The sequence below is a fragment of the Psammomys obesus genome, unplaced genomic scaffold (assembly GCF_907164565.1).
Source record: "Psammomys obesus unplaced genomic scaffold, mPsaObe1.curated_primary_1811, whole genome shotgun sequence".
Taxonomy (NCBI): domain Eukaryota; kingdom Metazoa; phylum Chordata; class Mammalia; order Rodentia; family Muridae; genus Psammomys; species Psammomys obesus.
This window is the reverse complement of record NW_026591598.1, coordinates 11,775,453-11,792,097: the sequence shown is the minus strand read 5'-3', so window position 1 is coordinate 11,792,097 and position 16,645 is coordinate 11,775,453. Positions and strand designations below refer to the sequence as shown.

Genomic DNA, 16,645 nt, shown 5'->3' with positions numbered 1-16,645 from the left:
GGCACCACTGACCCTGAGGAGCATGGTGACTCCCACCTATCTCAGCACTCCGGATGCTGAGGCAGCAGATGAGTTTGAGGGCAGCTACAGAATAAGACTCTGTCTGAATGAGAAATCATGGCCCTGCTGAGTAGTGTTTGTGCGTTTCTTGAGCCAGGTAAAAGTTTGGCTCTGTACCGTTACCCTTCTTACGCCCATTGGGCCAAAAATTCCAATAAGCAGCATCCTTCAAAGCAGATGGCAAGCAGCAGCAGCTTCTGGAAAGCTGAGAGTTGGAATTTGGACACACTCCCTCCAACCGTGACAGAAAGCTCAACTTGCCAGCTGAAGGGAAGCTCCTGGCCGAGGCCCAGCACCCTCCGTGGGAGCCTCCAGCCAGCCTGGCCAACGAGCATTCCCACCCATCACCACAGCAGTAGCAGAGCCAAGCATTTGGTCCAGAGTCAAATGCTACTGAAAATGTACACACAGATTGGGGCAGCCCTCCGCCTTCTGCCAAGACACCAAGTGCCCTTCTTGGCAAAAGACGATCACCTCTGCCCTAGTGTCCCTCCAGCTGGCAAGACTGTGCCTCTTCAGCAGCTGTAAATCCTAGGACTCCCTCCTGCCCCCAAAAAAAGTGTGTGTGTGGGGGAGCTGGGGTCCTTTGGTCTCTGCTTCGCTTTGCCTACTTTTGGGAGATAATCAGAAGCAATTGTTCCCTGCCAGGAGAGGAGACTCACCCCCCACAGAGATGCTGTGCCCATTGTTTTGTCTCCAGAGATCTGTTACTCAAGAAACTCTACACCTGAGGGCACACAGAGAGAAGGGCCTGGGTCTCTCTCTGACCTTGAGGGCTAGTTGCTAAAGTTCTAAGGAATGGGCTGACTTTATGGCCAGCAGCTGTCCTTTTACCGGCCTATTAACAGTCTTTAATAGTCTGAGAGAGGAACATGAAGGGCCCAAGGCAGGAAGCTTCCTGTTTACCCGAAGTCTAAGAATGCCACAGCTGAGTTGGGCGGTCACAGCTTCAGAGAAAAGTCATTTCCTTCTGAGACCGTGCTAAAATACAGACCAGACATTCTGAGGACCTAGAGGTGGATGTTTTCTTTAATGAAGGTGGGAAAAGAGGAAGCTTTGACGGGTCTCTAACGTCCCTCTGGGGTGGGGTGAGCGGAAGTCTGGATCTAAAAATGTAAAGTGTGGTGGCTTAAGAGATTTTAAATGGATTCTCCACCAGTTGTTCATTAATGCCAATTTTGGACTGAGGAAGACCTTGCCACGCCTCCTCCAATGTCTGTGGTGAGTTGCCGGCCAGAACGCAGGAACATGTGTCAGGGAAGTGGTAAATTCTTTTAAAAGCAACAGTTTTTAATGTGTGTTAACATGAGCATCCCAAAGCACGTGCGTGGAAGTCAGAATTGCCATCTTGTTGGTTCCTTTATTATGTGAGTCTAGGGCTCAAACTTGGCTTGTCAGGCTTGAGGACCAACACCACTGAGCCCTCCTACTGGCCCAGACATGGCAAATTCCGAGGCATAGAGGATACTTTTTCCTCACTCTCTCTACTTGAATTCTTTATAATAAGGATGAATTAAAGGTTTAATTTGAGGATGCTGTGGTGTTGCACACGTGCTGTTCCTCTCCCTGTGAGGCCACTCGGGAAGAGTGTGAAGTCCACACCAGCCTAGTGTGTCCCACACCTTCAATCCAGCAGGGGCAGGCGGATCTCTGTGGGTTCGAGGCTAGCCTGGTCTACAAAGCAAGTCTAGGGCAGCCAAGACTACAAATAGAGAAACTATTTTTTGAAAAAAAAAATAATAATAATAATAATAAAGTAAAAAAAAAAAATTGATCAGTACTGAGTATATTGACTTCTCATTACTTCCTAAATAGCACAGTACAATTATTTATATACCATTTACATATGAAGTATTACAGATACCTGAAATATGCATGAGGGATACATAGGTTATATCTTTTTGTGTGTGTGAGGGTGTTATATGATATGTGGCAAGGGTGTCATGGTGGGCCCATGCCAAACTATGGCCCTGAGGAATTATGTGCCAAGCAACAGATGCGGTATAAGGAGGTTTATTGGGGGAAGGGAGAGGAGTGAAGGCCTAGAGAAGGGGTAGAGGCAGATGACTGAACACGTAGGCTGGCAGACAGACAGAATAGAGTGATGAGGGCAGAGAAGGACAGAAAGGGGGAGAAAAAGTGTCCAAAACAGAGCCGGTGGTGGTAGGCAGGCCTTATCTGGGGCTGCTTATACCTGTCACGCCTGGTGGTGATGACATACGGTCCCTGAGAGCAGGCCAGCAGAATCACCTAACTGGTTCCCTCCATGGGACCAGGTCTTTGGGTCACTGAGGAAAAACAGAACTGAACATGCATATGAATAATGACATGATCTACAGAATAACTGCAAAAATTAAATATTACCACATGGAGCGCCTTTAGAAAAATGTTAGCCAGGCATGATGGCACAAGCCTTTAATCCCGGCACTCAGGAGGCAGAGTTCGAGGCCAGCCTGCCTACAGAGTGAGTCCAGGACAGAGAAACATCCAGTCAAAAAAAAAAACAACAACGAAAAAAGCTAACAGGAATAGCTGCATTTTGAGCACGCTGAGTGTATTGTGCCATCAGTATATCCACGTGCTGAAAAATGGATTCAGATCCCAGGGGAGGGAGCCATTCGCAGAGATGTCATTGCAGCTGGGATGGGATGGACTGTCCAAAGGAGTGGAGAGATGAGGGAGGGGATTGTAAGGCTTTGGGCAAATGCTGGACCTCTCTAGACCTGCCTTCCCATCTGCTGGTGGAGCTCTGTGGAGGGTTAGCAAGGCTGCTCCCACCATTCCCTTGTGAGGGGAGGGAGTGCTCACAAGCCTTCTCAATAGGCGGTGTTCGAGGCCCTTCCCCCTCCCTGGAGATAGATAAGCCATTAATGGTCGCTGGGGGCAGAGGGGACCTGTCCTTGCCGCTGAAGCTGCCCACGGTCCTGTTGGCCAACCTATCATTAAACTCACCAAGCTAGGCTCTTTGGTTTGTTGCTGGTGCCCTTTTAGGGTGGGATATTGCTCTTATCTGCTCAGGGAAAGCTAATGAACAGGCTGTAAGGACCCCACACAGTAGTCATGAGAACAGAACAGGGCAGTAGATAGCACTAGTGACATCAGTATTAAATGACCAGCTACAATAACATCCCGGGGGGCTAACTCATTCTATAAAAATGCTTGCCACACAAGTATGCGGACTCAAGTTTGATGACCAGAACCCACATATAAAAAGCTGGCCTTTGAAGCTGGGCTTGGTGGTGCACACCTTTAGTCCCATCACTCAGGGAGGCAGAGGTAGGATCCCTGTGAGTTCAAGGCCAGCCTGGTCTCCAAAGCAGGTCCAGGACAGCCAGGGCTACACAGAGAAACCCTGTCTCAAGGAAGAAAAATAAAGGGAGGGGGGAGCTGCTGAGAGATGCCTCAGCAGTCAAGAACACTGTTCTTCCAGAAGTCCTGAGTTCAATTCCTAGCCACCACATGGTGGCCCACAACCATCTTTACTGGGATCTGATGCCCTCTGCTGGCCTGCAGGTGTCCATGCAGTAGAGCACTCATATATGTAAAATAAATTTTAAAAAATTAAAGAAAAAAAGCTAGCTGGGTGTGGTGGTACACACCCGTGGTCCCAGCACTGGGAGGCAGAGGCAGGCGCATCTCTGAGTTTGAGGCCAGCCTGGTTTACAAAGTGAGTTCAGGACAGCCAGGGCTACACAGAGGAACCCTGTCTCCAAAACAACAACAAAGCTAAACGTTGTGGTGTGAGCTTGTACTTAGCACGGGCAGCAGCACGGAGATCCTGGGGCAGGGTTCCCTGGCCAGACAGTGTGGTGCTTTGAATACTTGGTTCCCAGGCGGTAAAAATTCTTGGGAAGGATCAGGAGGTATGGGTCATTCTTACTGTGTGCTCCCCTCACCCTGGCCTCCTACTTTCAGATCAAGTCCATGAGCTCTTGGTATGCCTACCATCATGGACTCTAACCCTCTAACACCATAGGCCCAATTCAACATTTTCTTGTATAAGCTGCCCTGGCCACAGTATGTTGTCACAGCAGGAGAAAAAAGACGCCAGCTGAACCCTCAAGCCTCATTTCCTCACGGAAAACCTTATTTTAAGAAAGTAGTTATCAGCCCGGCGTGGTGGCTCATGCCTGTGATCCCAGCACCAGGGATGGGGGGGGGGGGGGGGGGGCGTGTTGCAGAGGCAGGAGGATCTCTGTGAGTTTCAGGACAGCCAGGGCCGTACAGAGAAACTCTGTTGAAAACAACAAAAACAATGCCTGGAGCTGCAGTGATGTGAAAATGCTAACATTTCTGCCCGATCACTCCCACCTGAAAAAAGGAAGGAGGCTGGCCTGTGGCCTCCACATGAAGGTGTGCCGTGTGCTCACTCGGGAACACAACGAAAGGTTCCAGTGCTACGAAGGGGAAGGAAAGCTGTGGAGAGGCTGGCAGGAGCGGAGCAATTCATGGGTTTAGTGTGCCTGGGTGAGGCAAGGCTGGCCATGGTGTCCTCGAATTCTAGCACTCAGAAGGCTGAAACAGGAGAATGACTAGTGCCAGGCCTGCACTGGGCTACACAGTGAGCATGTGTGTTTGTATATGTGGTGTTTGTATGTATGTGGGTATGTGTGTGTGTGACTGATTTTCTGTGCAGCCCTGGCTGTCCTGTAGACCAGGCTGGCCTCAAAACTCAGAGATCCACCTGTCTCTGCCTCCCAAGTGCTGGGATTAAGGTGTGCGCTACCATGCTAAGCCACGCAGTGAGAACTTAAAAAACAAAACAACAACAACAACAAAAAACCCTTTACTTTCACTTTGAGTCTGTGTGCACGCCATAGCACGTGTTTGGAGGTCAGTTCCCCCTTCCAGCATGTGTCATCTGGGCACTGAACTCAGGACTTTGGACCAGGTAGCAATTTCACTCATTAAGCCAACTCATCAGCCCCCAGTAATTTTTTTAAAAGGCTTTTGGTTTAATTCCCAAGAAGAAAGAAAAGGAGGAATTGGAAGAGAAAAAATGAAGAGGAGGGAAAGAGAGAAAAAAAATATACTGAATTTAGGGATTAGCAAGTTGAAGGTAAGTTTGCCACCATAAAAAAACAAACAAACAAACAAAAAAAAAAAACCCCACTTTTTAAAATTCAGTGGTTCGTAAAAAGTCTTTTTTGGAGAGAGGATTTCACCGTGTAGTCCTGTCTGGCCTGGAACTCAATATGTAGACCAGGCTGGCCCAGAACTCACAGAGATCTGCCTGCTTCTGTTTCCTGTAGGATCAAAGCAATGAACCACCACACCCCGCCTTTCTCCTCCCCCTCCCTCTCTCTCCTTCTTCCTCTCTTTTTTCTTTCTTTTTTTAAATTATGTTTAATTTGCTTTTTTTTCTTTTTAAAATATATATTTCTATTATGTACACAATGTTTTGTCTGCATGCACACCTGCCTGCCACAGTAGGGCACCAGATCTCACTATAGATGGTTATGGGCCACCATGTGGGTGCTGGGAATTGAGCTCAGGACCTTTAGAAGAACAGCCAGTGCTCTAACCTCTGAGCCATCTCTCCTTCCTCTCTCTTGTAGCAGCAGGAATTTTCTGTATCTGCCCAGCTCTGGTAGTGGCACAGAGACTTCCATTTATGTTGGCTGGCTTTAGGCTTACTGTTGTTCCCGACTAGCTCTTACAACCTGCGTTCACCCTGTATATTAATCTACGTCGTGCCACGCGTTTCTCTACCTCGTCTTTGTTCTCTCGGTTCCAGCACCCTCTTTCTTCCTCTGTGCCCACTGGCCCACCTCCTCCAGCCTCTCTCTCTCTCTCTCTCTCTCTCTCTCTGAGTTCTTATCTTTCTGGGAGTCCTGCCTCCCTTTCCTGCCTTGCTGTTGGCCCGCTCAGCCCTTCATTTAACCAATCAGAAGGCGATGGAGAACAGTGTTTACCAAACCGAGACAGGTGATTAGCAATACCAAAGTCGGGTCTGCTGGGACAGAAATCAGCAGTTGAGTATACAAGGACGACCTTTACACAGGGCACAGAAACATTCCAACACCCTTCCTCCCTGCTCCTGCACACACACACAGCACCACCACCACCAAGAGAGAATTTCCTGGAGTTGGTTTTCTTCGAAGACCAGTAGGTTCCAGGGGTCGAAAGCAGGTCATCAGGTTGGTGGCGAAAAGCACCTTTTCCTCCACTGAGCCATCTCTGACATGGAAGTTCCTGTCTGGTTGACATTGTAGTCTGTTGCAGGTTTGGGGACAGGGGCCTGTCCTCTCAAGACATTGGGAAGGCAGTCTCCGTTTCGTGACTTGGCCCTGCTCTGGCTTCTCAGCTTTCTCTACTTCCTGAAGAGCTCTACACTAACACTGTTGCCATCAGCCTTCCATAGAGCACAACTGTCCCATGGCGACCTCTACAGCAAGGGAAGGAGAACAAGTGATCATAAATAATGTCTTAGTTTAGCCACGTTCCAAATATTGCACAGGAGACACTTAGGCTGAGAAATTCTTGGTTGTTTATCTGAAATTCAAATCCTGTACTTTTACTTGCTAAACCTGGCAGTCCCTACGAGGAAGTGAAGCTTGGCCCGGTGCCCAGGAAGATGAAGACTCAGATGCTTGCGTGTCAGTGCCTCTCTGAGCCAAATACCTGCTTTTCTTTACGGAATACATTTACCCCAAGTCCCATGTAGTCACTGTACTGAGCACACAGTCCCTCAGTCAGCTTCAGCATTGATGCGTTAAACAAACCATCTGCACTTCACAAATGCACCCAGTGGCTTTGGGTGGGGCAAGAAAGGGTGAAGTTGGGTCCAGCTTCCATTCAGAAAAGGGAAGCAAGGGAGGATGGGACTCTTGGTCAAAACCCTTCTTAATTCTCACTGGTCAGGCATAGCAAAACCCTTCCTGGGATGAGGGTAGGTTCCTTGCTTAGACCCTGATTTTCCTATTGGAAGGACTTCATCCTTGGTCCATTGTCTGTTTTGGCTCCCCCTCCTTCCTCAACACTGAATTCTGGAAGCTCTTCCATTTAGACTTTCCTCTTGGGCACATCAGAGATGGCCTCCTTGGGAAATGGTCAGCTTTCACCACTGGCTTCCTATAAGAGGGTCTACAGTTAATTTTAAGGCTTAGTCGGGTAAAAGCTGTATGGAGATGGGAGTTAAAATATGCTTTTTAGGGCTGGCAAGATGGCTCAGTGGCCATTTGCATTCAAGCCTGATGAGTTGAATTCAATTCCCAAAAGCCACGTGATGGAAGAAGAAAACCAACTCCTGTAAATTGTCCTCCAACTGCCACATGGGCACAAATGGGAAAGGACACATATGCAGACACACAAATAACTACATTGTAAATATGTATAATCTTTTAAAATTTATCTGTATTTTGCCTGCATACGCGTCACGTGCATGCAGTTCCCAGAGAGGCCAAAAGAGGGCGCCAACCCCCTGGCTCCGGAGTTAGAGACAGCTATGAGCTGTCTTGTGGGTGCTAGGAATAAAACCTCTGCTGTCTGGAAGAGCCAACTATCCAGCTCCATATACATATAAAGACCTCTCTGCTACTAATTATTACATTTTACAGCTTTGCGCTCCAAATTATTTTTTTTCCCCGCTTTCTCTCTCCCACTATGAGATCCTGGAGCGCTGCATAGGAAGTTTTTAACTGCCGACAGCAACCTCAGTCTTAGGCTCTGACAATAGAGGCCACAAGAGGGCGACAGTGAGGCGAGAGGAGGAAGAGAGATTTGCTCCTTCTCCCGGCTTCCTGTTCTCCTGAGGCTGGCGCCCTGACACTCCTCGCCTGTAGTTGCTGGTACTTTCTGGAGGCGTATTTCCCCAGCCACCGACGCAGACCCAACTCCTTGGCATCCCACCCGGAGACACCAGCATCCAGCTCCTCATAGAGTTTCCTTAGAGGTCTGAGTGGGTCACCTGCAAGTGGGGAAACAGGCAGGAGCGCCAGATTTTTCCAACGTGGGAGGGGCGCCGCCCAGCCCCGCCAGGTGCCCCAAGTTCAGCTTTACTCCCCGGTCTAGACATTAGAGATGCTTTCTGCTCTCTTGCTAATTCTTAAAGGTACTTATTGTACCAAGTATGAGTGTTTTGCCTGCATGTAGACCAGGCTGGCCCCAAGCTCGGAGATCCGCCTGCCTCTGCCTCCTGAGTGCTGGGATTAAAGGCTGTACCACTATGCCGGACAGTTGGATTGTTCTGCCCAGTTCACGAACCCCAAAAGACCAGGAATAAACAGACTCCGCTGTAAATACATGAGGTTCTTTTTATTGTAAATTACAAGCTGCAGCTTGGGTCCGAACCCCCACTGCCAAAGCGGTGGGAGCCGAGCCGTGCTGCGCCCAGGTTAGTTGGGTGATTTAAAGATTTTGGGCCTTCCCAGCATGCCCAAGGCAGGGGCAATTCCTGCCTGGCAAGCATCTATTGGTCAAAATGCTACATTTTTGAATTGATTGGCTATATAGGAAGGTCCCCAGACCATAATGACCTATTGTCCCTCCCTAGGGGGGGATGGGCCAGTTTCCTAGCAACTGTATCTCTAGTGGGTGGGGAAAAAACACAGTGAGGTGGCCCTTCCCCTCAGGGCATTCCTGGACTTCTCCACCCACCTCGTTCAGGCCTTAATAGCTGATTTTTAATCTTTTGGTCTCGGTATCACCAGCATTACTTAGAATCGCCAGGGTACAGCGACAGTAAAAGGCCTACCCAGTCTCCTTAAAGTTGTGTGCCAGTACCGCCTGGCGACCTGGAAATTCTGATCCTCTTGCCTTCAGCAACTCCGGGATGAAAGGTGTTTACCATTGCGCCTGAACCAAGACAAGCCCTCTACCAACTGAGCTATACGTTCTTGGCTGTCCTAAGTAGTTTTCCACCTTTACCTACCCTTACAGCTACAGTCATATCATTATTAATTTTTTAGACAGTCTCACTATATAGCCTTGTCTGTCCTGGGACTAATTGTAGGCCAGGATAGCCTCCAAGTCACAGAAATCTACATGCCTGTGCCTCCCAGCGTGTTGGGACTAAAGGCGTGGGCCACCACAGCTGGTTTAGGGTTAACAATTTTGTACTTAGTCATGTTTCCTCTAAATCACTGCCGTGGTTTCTGTCGCACTGACAAGACACCAATGGTCATGAAAATTGGTATTAGGAAGGGTCCCAAGGAAATGGCTGGGATTCAGCTTAGCTGTGTCACCGAGCCAATGCAATATTTGATGCGCTCAGCTCCTGGCACACAGCATCACAGGTAACCAGACACCAGATGTGGTGTCTGTGGCAAAGTGCCAACCAGAGCAAGTGTGTGGCCCTTGACCATACAACAACTGTAAGGACCACGGACAGTCCTGTTGGATCTGAATCCTTGCAGAAAAAACAAACAAGAATCTAGGCATCGTGGCAGCACATGTCTGCAATCTCAGCGTTCAGGACACTGAGGCAGGAGGATTAAGAGTTCAAGGCCTGCCTGCACTACACAGTTACAGCACAGCTAAAAAAACAAAACAGAAAAGGAGAGACAGACAAGCTCAGGTCCTTCCTTCCACACAAGTCACTGTCAGAGAGCTGTTCCCGCTCAATGCACAAAAGCTTTGCTTTCTCTTCCCTCCTCCTTCCTTCCCTCCTTCCCCTTCCCTTCTTCCCTCCTGTAGCTGGCTTTTGATATTTTGTGGGTTCTTATTTTTCCAACCCTTTATCCCCCGATTTCACCCATTAGCACTAGATCGGAGAAGGAGAGGAGAGAGAGATCCCTGAAACTAATTTCTTCTTTCTTTGAGCAGACCACTAACAAACTGCAGCCAACCCTGCTGAATGGCCAACAATCACCAACAATGCCTATGGGGCTCTAGCATTTACACACCCTCTGAAAAGTTCCCAGAATTCCAAACGTTACACAATCATAGAAACTATCTGCAGCTGGCAAAAAACCACGCCTCTGCTAGAGCACGAGGCAAATCATAGCCAGCTGCTGTGAATCGGCCCATATCCCCACACCTGGGATTATAAACAAAACCATGTACTTATAATAGCTGAGTTTTTTAAAGAAACCGAAATTCCAGAATTCTCATTACACCGCCTTCCCTCTCTCCTTCCTTTCTGCTTCCCTCTTTCCTTTTATTTATTTTTTTCATTGTTTTGGGACTTTGTTTTGAGTTGGGATCTCAGTATATATTCCTTGCAGGTCTGGAATTTGCCACATAGACCAAACTTAAACAATTCTCTCGGTTCAAACTTGTGGCAGGGCTGGAGAGATGGCTCAGTGGTTAGGGGCACCCGCAGGCTGGCTTAAAATCATCTGAACTCCAGTTCCTGGGAATCCGATGCCCTCTTCTGACCTCCATGGACACCAGACATACATATGATATATACATACATGTAGGCAAGACACTCATACACATAAAATATTAAAATCTGTAAGAGAAAGCAGGAAAGAATGTGTAATTGAGCTGGGTCCAGTGTGCACACCTGTCATCCCAGCACTGGGAAGGCAGAGGCAGGAGGATCTCTGTGCGTTCAGGGCCAGCCTGGTCTACAAAGCAAGTCCAGGACAGCTAAGGCTACACAGAGAAACCCTGTTTTGAAAAACTGAAAAAGAAAAAAAAAACTGTAATTGGATTTATTTATGTGTGTATGTGTGGTGGAAGTTTTGGTTTCTTTGTATGTTATGTAAATATGTGTTAAATTTGTTTCTATCCCAAGTGTGGGGTTTTGGTCGGGCTGTAGTTTGTCCACACCTGGTAATCGTCACGTGCGGAGCGTGGCTTTTGTCAGCTGGTAACCGCCTTCCACGTGCTGCTGGAGGGGCGTGGTCTAGGGCTCAAAGTATAAATACCAGGCAGAGCGCGAGCGGATGGGGCGTTCCGTGTGGCCTATTGATGTGGAGCCGTTTGGAGAGACCCCCGAGGCGGTGTAGCAGTTTGGAGCAGACAGAGGAAGAGAAACCCTTCGGGGCGCAGCGGCGTGGAGGAGCCTGCTGGCTGTACCCGCGGCTGACGGAGATTGGCACCTGCCTCTGCCTCCTGAGTCCTGGGATTAAAGGTGTGCACCACTGCACCTGGCTTAGTATTTTCTTTCTTTATGCGGCAAATTCTCAAACCAGAGGCTCCTGCCTCAGCCTCCTGAGTGCTAGGATTACAGGCTTGTACCACGACATCTGTCCCTTCTATTTTGTCTTCCTTAGTCCTGAGGACTGAACCCAAGTCCGTGGGCTCGCTGGGCAGGCAGTCTACCTGTGAGCTATAGCCCTGACCCCTCATCCACAGAAACCTGGATCTTTCACACATCACTACTCGGGCGACATTCTGCCGAGTCTGACAAAGTGGAAAAAAAACAACAGATGTTTTAGATACAAAATAAAGCATTAGAAATAAACACCACCAAAAAATGTGATGTCTCCTACTTCAGAGAAGAATCTGGGGCCCCAAACCCAGACTGCAACCTAAGCTGCTCTCGAACTAAGCAGCCAGCAAATTCAATGCTGTTTAAGGGCTTCATGTCAAGCAGACGTGCTGCATGGAGTCGCCACACACGACTCTCAGGTTCTGGAGCAAATCCGTGCTCTCCTCTGGAGATAATTTCTCTCTCCACCCTTTCTTCTGTACCTTGGTGGCAGCTGAGAGCCCATCCACAGCATACCAAGTAGTCATGTGACCTAGACATGCGCTCCAGGAAATTGCTTGCCAGCACGGCTGATCCGTGGGACTCATCACCTGACCCCTCCAGTTGCCCTCTGACCCCCACGCATGCGCTTGCTGCATGTGTGCCCACAAAATAACTGAATGCAAAGGGATAAAACTGAAACCAGGTGTGCGGCAGGCAAAGGCACGGTAACCTGACGGGCAGGTGATTTTCATTCGCCCGCAGTCCCGGCAGCACGCCGCCTCCTCCTGAGGAGCCCTTCTGTCTGCAGCCCAGTTACAGATGGCTGGCACCACACGAGGCCAGCTCCACTCGGAGGCGCCACCCAAGGACAGGGGTCCGCTCCCCTTGAAGGTTCAAAGCCCTCAGAAAAGAGATGTGGATTTCCCTATCAGGGAGAGAACTCGACAGCCGAGATCCTGGCAGAGCAGAGGGAATACCGAATGAGTAGCAGAGAAAAAAAGAGCTGTAAATGTCAACTATCGCCTTGTGACCGGTTATAGACGGGAGCGCTGTCAGCGCTGTCCGTTTCCTCCGTTTGTTACTGTGTATGTAATTATCTGTAAATATTAGAGTAATGATAGAGTTATAATTGTGAACATATAACACACGCACAGCACTGTCTCTTCATAGCATGCAAATTTTTTTGTTCAAAATTAACTTTTTTTTTTTTCCCTGAGACGGTCTCACAGTGTAGCCCAGGCTGTCCACCAACTCACAGAGAGCCTCCTGCTTCTGTCTCTCAGGTGCTACGGTTAAAGGCGCGTGGAGGCCAGAAGAGGGCATCTGATCTCCCGGAACTGAAGAAGTTACAGATGGTTGTGAGCCATTTATATGGTGCTGGGAATGGAACATGGGTCCTTGGGAGAACAGCCAGTACTCTTAGCCACTCTATTCCCCCCCTTCGGTGCTGGGAATTGAATTTAGGGCCTTACCTATATTAACTATATGTTTTACCTGTAGAGTGTGAAGAACACTGCTTCTGTTGTGGTGTTTGTTTGTTTGTTTGGCTAGTTGGGTTGGTGTTTTCCGAGACATGTTTCTCTGTGTAGCCTTGGCTGTCCTGGACTCACTTTGTAGACCAGGCTGGCCTTGAACTCGCAGTGATCCCCTTGCCTTTGCCTCCCTGAGTGCTGGGATCACAGACATGTGCCACCACGACTGGCCTGTGGTTTTTTTAAACCACTCTACCTTGGTTTAGCATTTGATGTCACTGTTTCGCAGTGCTCCAGGGAGGACTCACACACGCCCTGGCATTGAGCAGTTCATTGCAGCTACAAAGGAAGCCCTTCCTCTCAGCAGAGTGCTGGCAACTGTGCAAGGCTGAGTTACGGCTTTTCTGTGTCCTTGTTTCTTTCTGGCTATTTTGACCAGGCTAGCATTTACTCAGCGCTCAAGTGATCCTCCTGCCTCAGCCTTCCAAGAAGCAAGGACTACACTCAGTTACTTCATGTTTTTCCAAACTCGGTGACTCTGTGTAGCCCTGCTGTCCTGGAACTTGCTCTGTACACTAGGCTGGCCTTGAACTCAGAGATCTGCCTGCCTTCTCTAATGTTGGGATTGAAGGTGTATGCAACACACACACACACACACACACACACACACACACACAGTGCCCCTAGGCTAACCATTTTTATTAACTGACTGAGAATTGAGCAACCTCAATGAAAAGAGATGCAGATAGGACAGGATGAGAGAGTTGGACATGAACAGGAGACACACCCATCCTCTCTCCTTCCTCTCTTCCCAGGGTCTCATGAATGTTAGGTTCTACCATTGAACTACATCCCCAGCCTCACATGTTTTTAGGCGAGCAAAACGGAGAGATGGTTCAGTGTTTAAGAACACTTACTAAAAAAATAAAAATAAAAAAAAAAGCACTCACTGTTCTGCAGAGGACCTGAGTTCGGTTCCCAGCACCCACACTGCCCACTCACAACTGCCTGTAACTTTAACTCCACTCATGTACACACACCCACAGGAAGACACATGCACATACGCATAATTAAAAATAAATCCCTGTTTTCTGAGAGACAGGGTTCTCTGTAGTCCTGGCTGTCCTGGAACACACTCTGTAAAGCAGGCTGGCCTCAAACTCTGAGATCTGCCTGCCTCTGCCTCTCAAGTATTGGGATTAAAAGTGTGTGCCACCACCCAGCTTAAATTCATTATTAAAAAGATGAGCAGAAGCTGGGCACAGTGGTGCCCACCTGTGATCCCAGCACTCGGGGAGACAGAGGCAGGCAGATCTCTGTGAGTTTGAGGCCAGCCTCATCTATAAAGTGAGTCCAGGACAGCCAAGGCTACACAGAGTAACCCTGTCTTGAAAAAAAAAAAAAAAAAGAGATGAGCAGAAAGGCTGTCTGCAAACAGATGTGATACAGACAGGAGGGGAACTGAGTGCCAAGCATAACGGCTGGGGTTTGAGGAAAGTGACAAGGACCAAGAAGATTAGGACTGCAAAAAAACCCGATAAAGGTAGGACCCACAAGTCTAGTTTGGCGACTGGTGAATGTGGGCTGCAGAAGGAGGAGACCAAAGCGTGGTTCACTCCAGGATGAAGATAGTCAGCGTCTCCCTCACCAAGAGTGTGGCTTGGCAGCCTTTGGCACATGGGCGCCTCGGTGATTCTGTTTGGGGCTGATGGACCTCATCCATTTAAAATTTCTTGCATATTGAAGCAGACCTGGCCTCATATTTGATACGTAGCCAAGGATAGCCTTAAACTCCTGATCATCATGCTTCAACCTCCAAAGTGACACAATGAAAGCTGTGTGTCACCATGTTTTTTTGGTGGTGTGGGTGGTGGGATGAGATTAGGTCTCATAGGAGCCAGGCTGTGGTGGCGCACGCCTTTAATCCCAGCGCTTGGGAGGCAGAGGCAGGTGGATCTCTGTGAATTTGAGGCCAGCCTGGTCAACCAAGTGAGTCCAGGACAGAAAAAAAAAATTGGGTCTCATAGCCGGGTCAATGTGTGGCCTATGCCTTTAATCCCAACATTAGGACACAAAGGCAGGCAAATCTTTGTGAGTTTCAGGCCAGTTACTCATTATCTGGTACTGTTTGCCCTGCCCCAGAGCCTGCTATGTAGCTGGCTGGAAACGCACAGAGATCAGTATGCCTCTGCCCCCTGGTGTTGGGGTGATACCCTGACTGTCATGTCTGGCTCTATCAGTGATTGTTAATAGAGCAGGTCTCATGTGGCAGGTGCTGCTGTCAAACCTGTGGTGTATCTTGAACTCCCAATCATCCTGCCTCCTGTAGCGGAATGCCACCTTAGTGGTCTTTTTACAATCTCTACTTTATGGGGTGTTTCTGGCCTCTGCCTCCCTTCCTTTAAGTAGGAGAGAGAACAGGTTAGTGGGGAGAAGGGGCCCAGACCCCTTTACTTCTCCCGACTAGTTAGGGTCAAGGGGCTCTTTGAGGGCTCTGTACCAATCTCCATCAACCACAGAGACAGCCAGCAGGCTCCTCCACGCCGCTGTGCACCGAAGAAGCATTTCTCTCCGTCTGTCTCTGCAAACTGCCCCACGCCACCACCAAACACCACCACCAAACGCACCACATACACCCCTCTTTCTTGCTCTCATATTTGTACCTCAGAGCCCTAGACCATGCTCCCTCCATGCAGCACATGGAAGGCCGGCCTTTACCAGCTGGCAAAAGCCACGTTCCACACGTGCCAGTTAACAGGTGTGGATAAACTATAGCCCAACTAAAACCCATACTTTCTCGATTAAAACAAATTTAAAACATATTTACATAACATACAAAGAAAGCGAAACTTGCATTCCAGCCCCACGTCTCCAGTGCCACCTAACGGGAGCACACGGCCAACCCTGGCCAATTAGTGGTTCTCCAGGCTACAGTTGGCGTCTAACCCCTTTTCTGGTGTATCCTTTTGCTTGTCTGTAGACAGAGTCGTGCTGTGCAGCCCAGGCTGGTCTCAACCTCATAACCCTCCTCCCTCAGCATCCCAGGTGAAGGAGGGCGTGACAACACCCCCCCCCTCCCCGTGTATTCAGTTTCCTTTCTCAGTCTCTCGATCTTCGTTAGTCGCCAGGTCTCTTTTCCTTGTGCTTTACAGTAACCTCAGCTTGACGGACAAGCCCTGTGACGACCACCAGCGACCCTGCCTTTCCGATACTCGCAGGCTCCCCACCCCTCCGATTGCAGGCAGCACCCACGGCCTGCTTCCAGTCAAAGACCAGAGCAAAGGCATTGACATACTGCTGCTGTCACACATGTAAACAGGGATACAAGCTCTGTCGGGGCCTCAGGGAGATGGCTCAGTGGTGAAGAGTGCCTGCTGAACAATCACGAGTGCCCCGGTTCGGATCCGGGCACCAACTTAGGCACCAACTTAGGCACCCTGCGTGTGCCTGTGGACTTGAGCTCTGAGGGAATCTGATAACTTTCTCGAGGCCTCCACGCCTGCACAGGCCTGCACTCCAGCCTTCCCGTGTGCACGTTCACTCCCGCACACACAAAGGCTCCACCTCAGGGCCGGTGAAGCAGCTCCGTGATGGAGGGGTTGCCCAGCATGCAAGGCCCTGGGTTAGATACCCAAGTAACATCAAGTCAATCTGCGTTAGCAAACAGAAGCTAAGCTCTCCTTGTCAGGTTCACAAAGTACGTGGCTCCTTTAGAGAAACCTCTGCGGTGAGTCATTGTGATAATCGCTAGTAAGTTTGGGTGGAGTTTTAAGCAAAATTCCCAGGCCTCCAGGCATATCACAGGAAATAAGTTCTGCCAACAACCTGAGTGGCTTGCAAGGAGACTGGTCCCCATTTGACCTTCCAGATGAGGATTCAGGCTGCCTTTGATCTAGCCCTACTAGCCTGGGGGAGGCATGTGAGAGAGTCTGCTATAATATTCCTAGACTCCTGACCTGAGATCTGTGAGATAAAGTGTTCCTGAGTGTGCGTGCGTGTGTGTGTGTGTGTGTGTGTGTGTGTGTGT

The 16,645-nt window shown here is 49.1% G+C and overlaps 1 protein-coding gene across 1 annotated transcript in view; it reads left to right on the top strand.

Moving 5' to 3' along the window:
• The first annotated feature begins 15,297 nt into the window (after positions 1-15,297).
• Positions 15,298-16,645, top strand: part of Zdhhc18 (zinc finger DHHC-type palmitoyltransferase 18) — a 24,274-nt gene continuing 22,926 nt past the window's right edge. Inside the window, exons 1-2 of the mRNA XM_055610990.1 lie at positions 15,298-15,362; positions 15,771-15,929. Coding sequence (XP_055466965.1) covers positions 15,298-15,362; positions 15,771-15,929 — 224 coding nt within the window. The remainder of the gene's footprint in view (positions 15,363-15,770; positions 15,930-16,645) is intronic.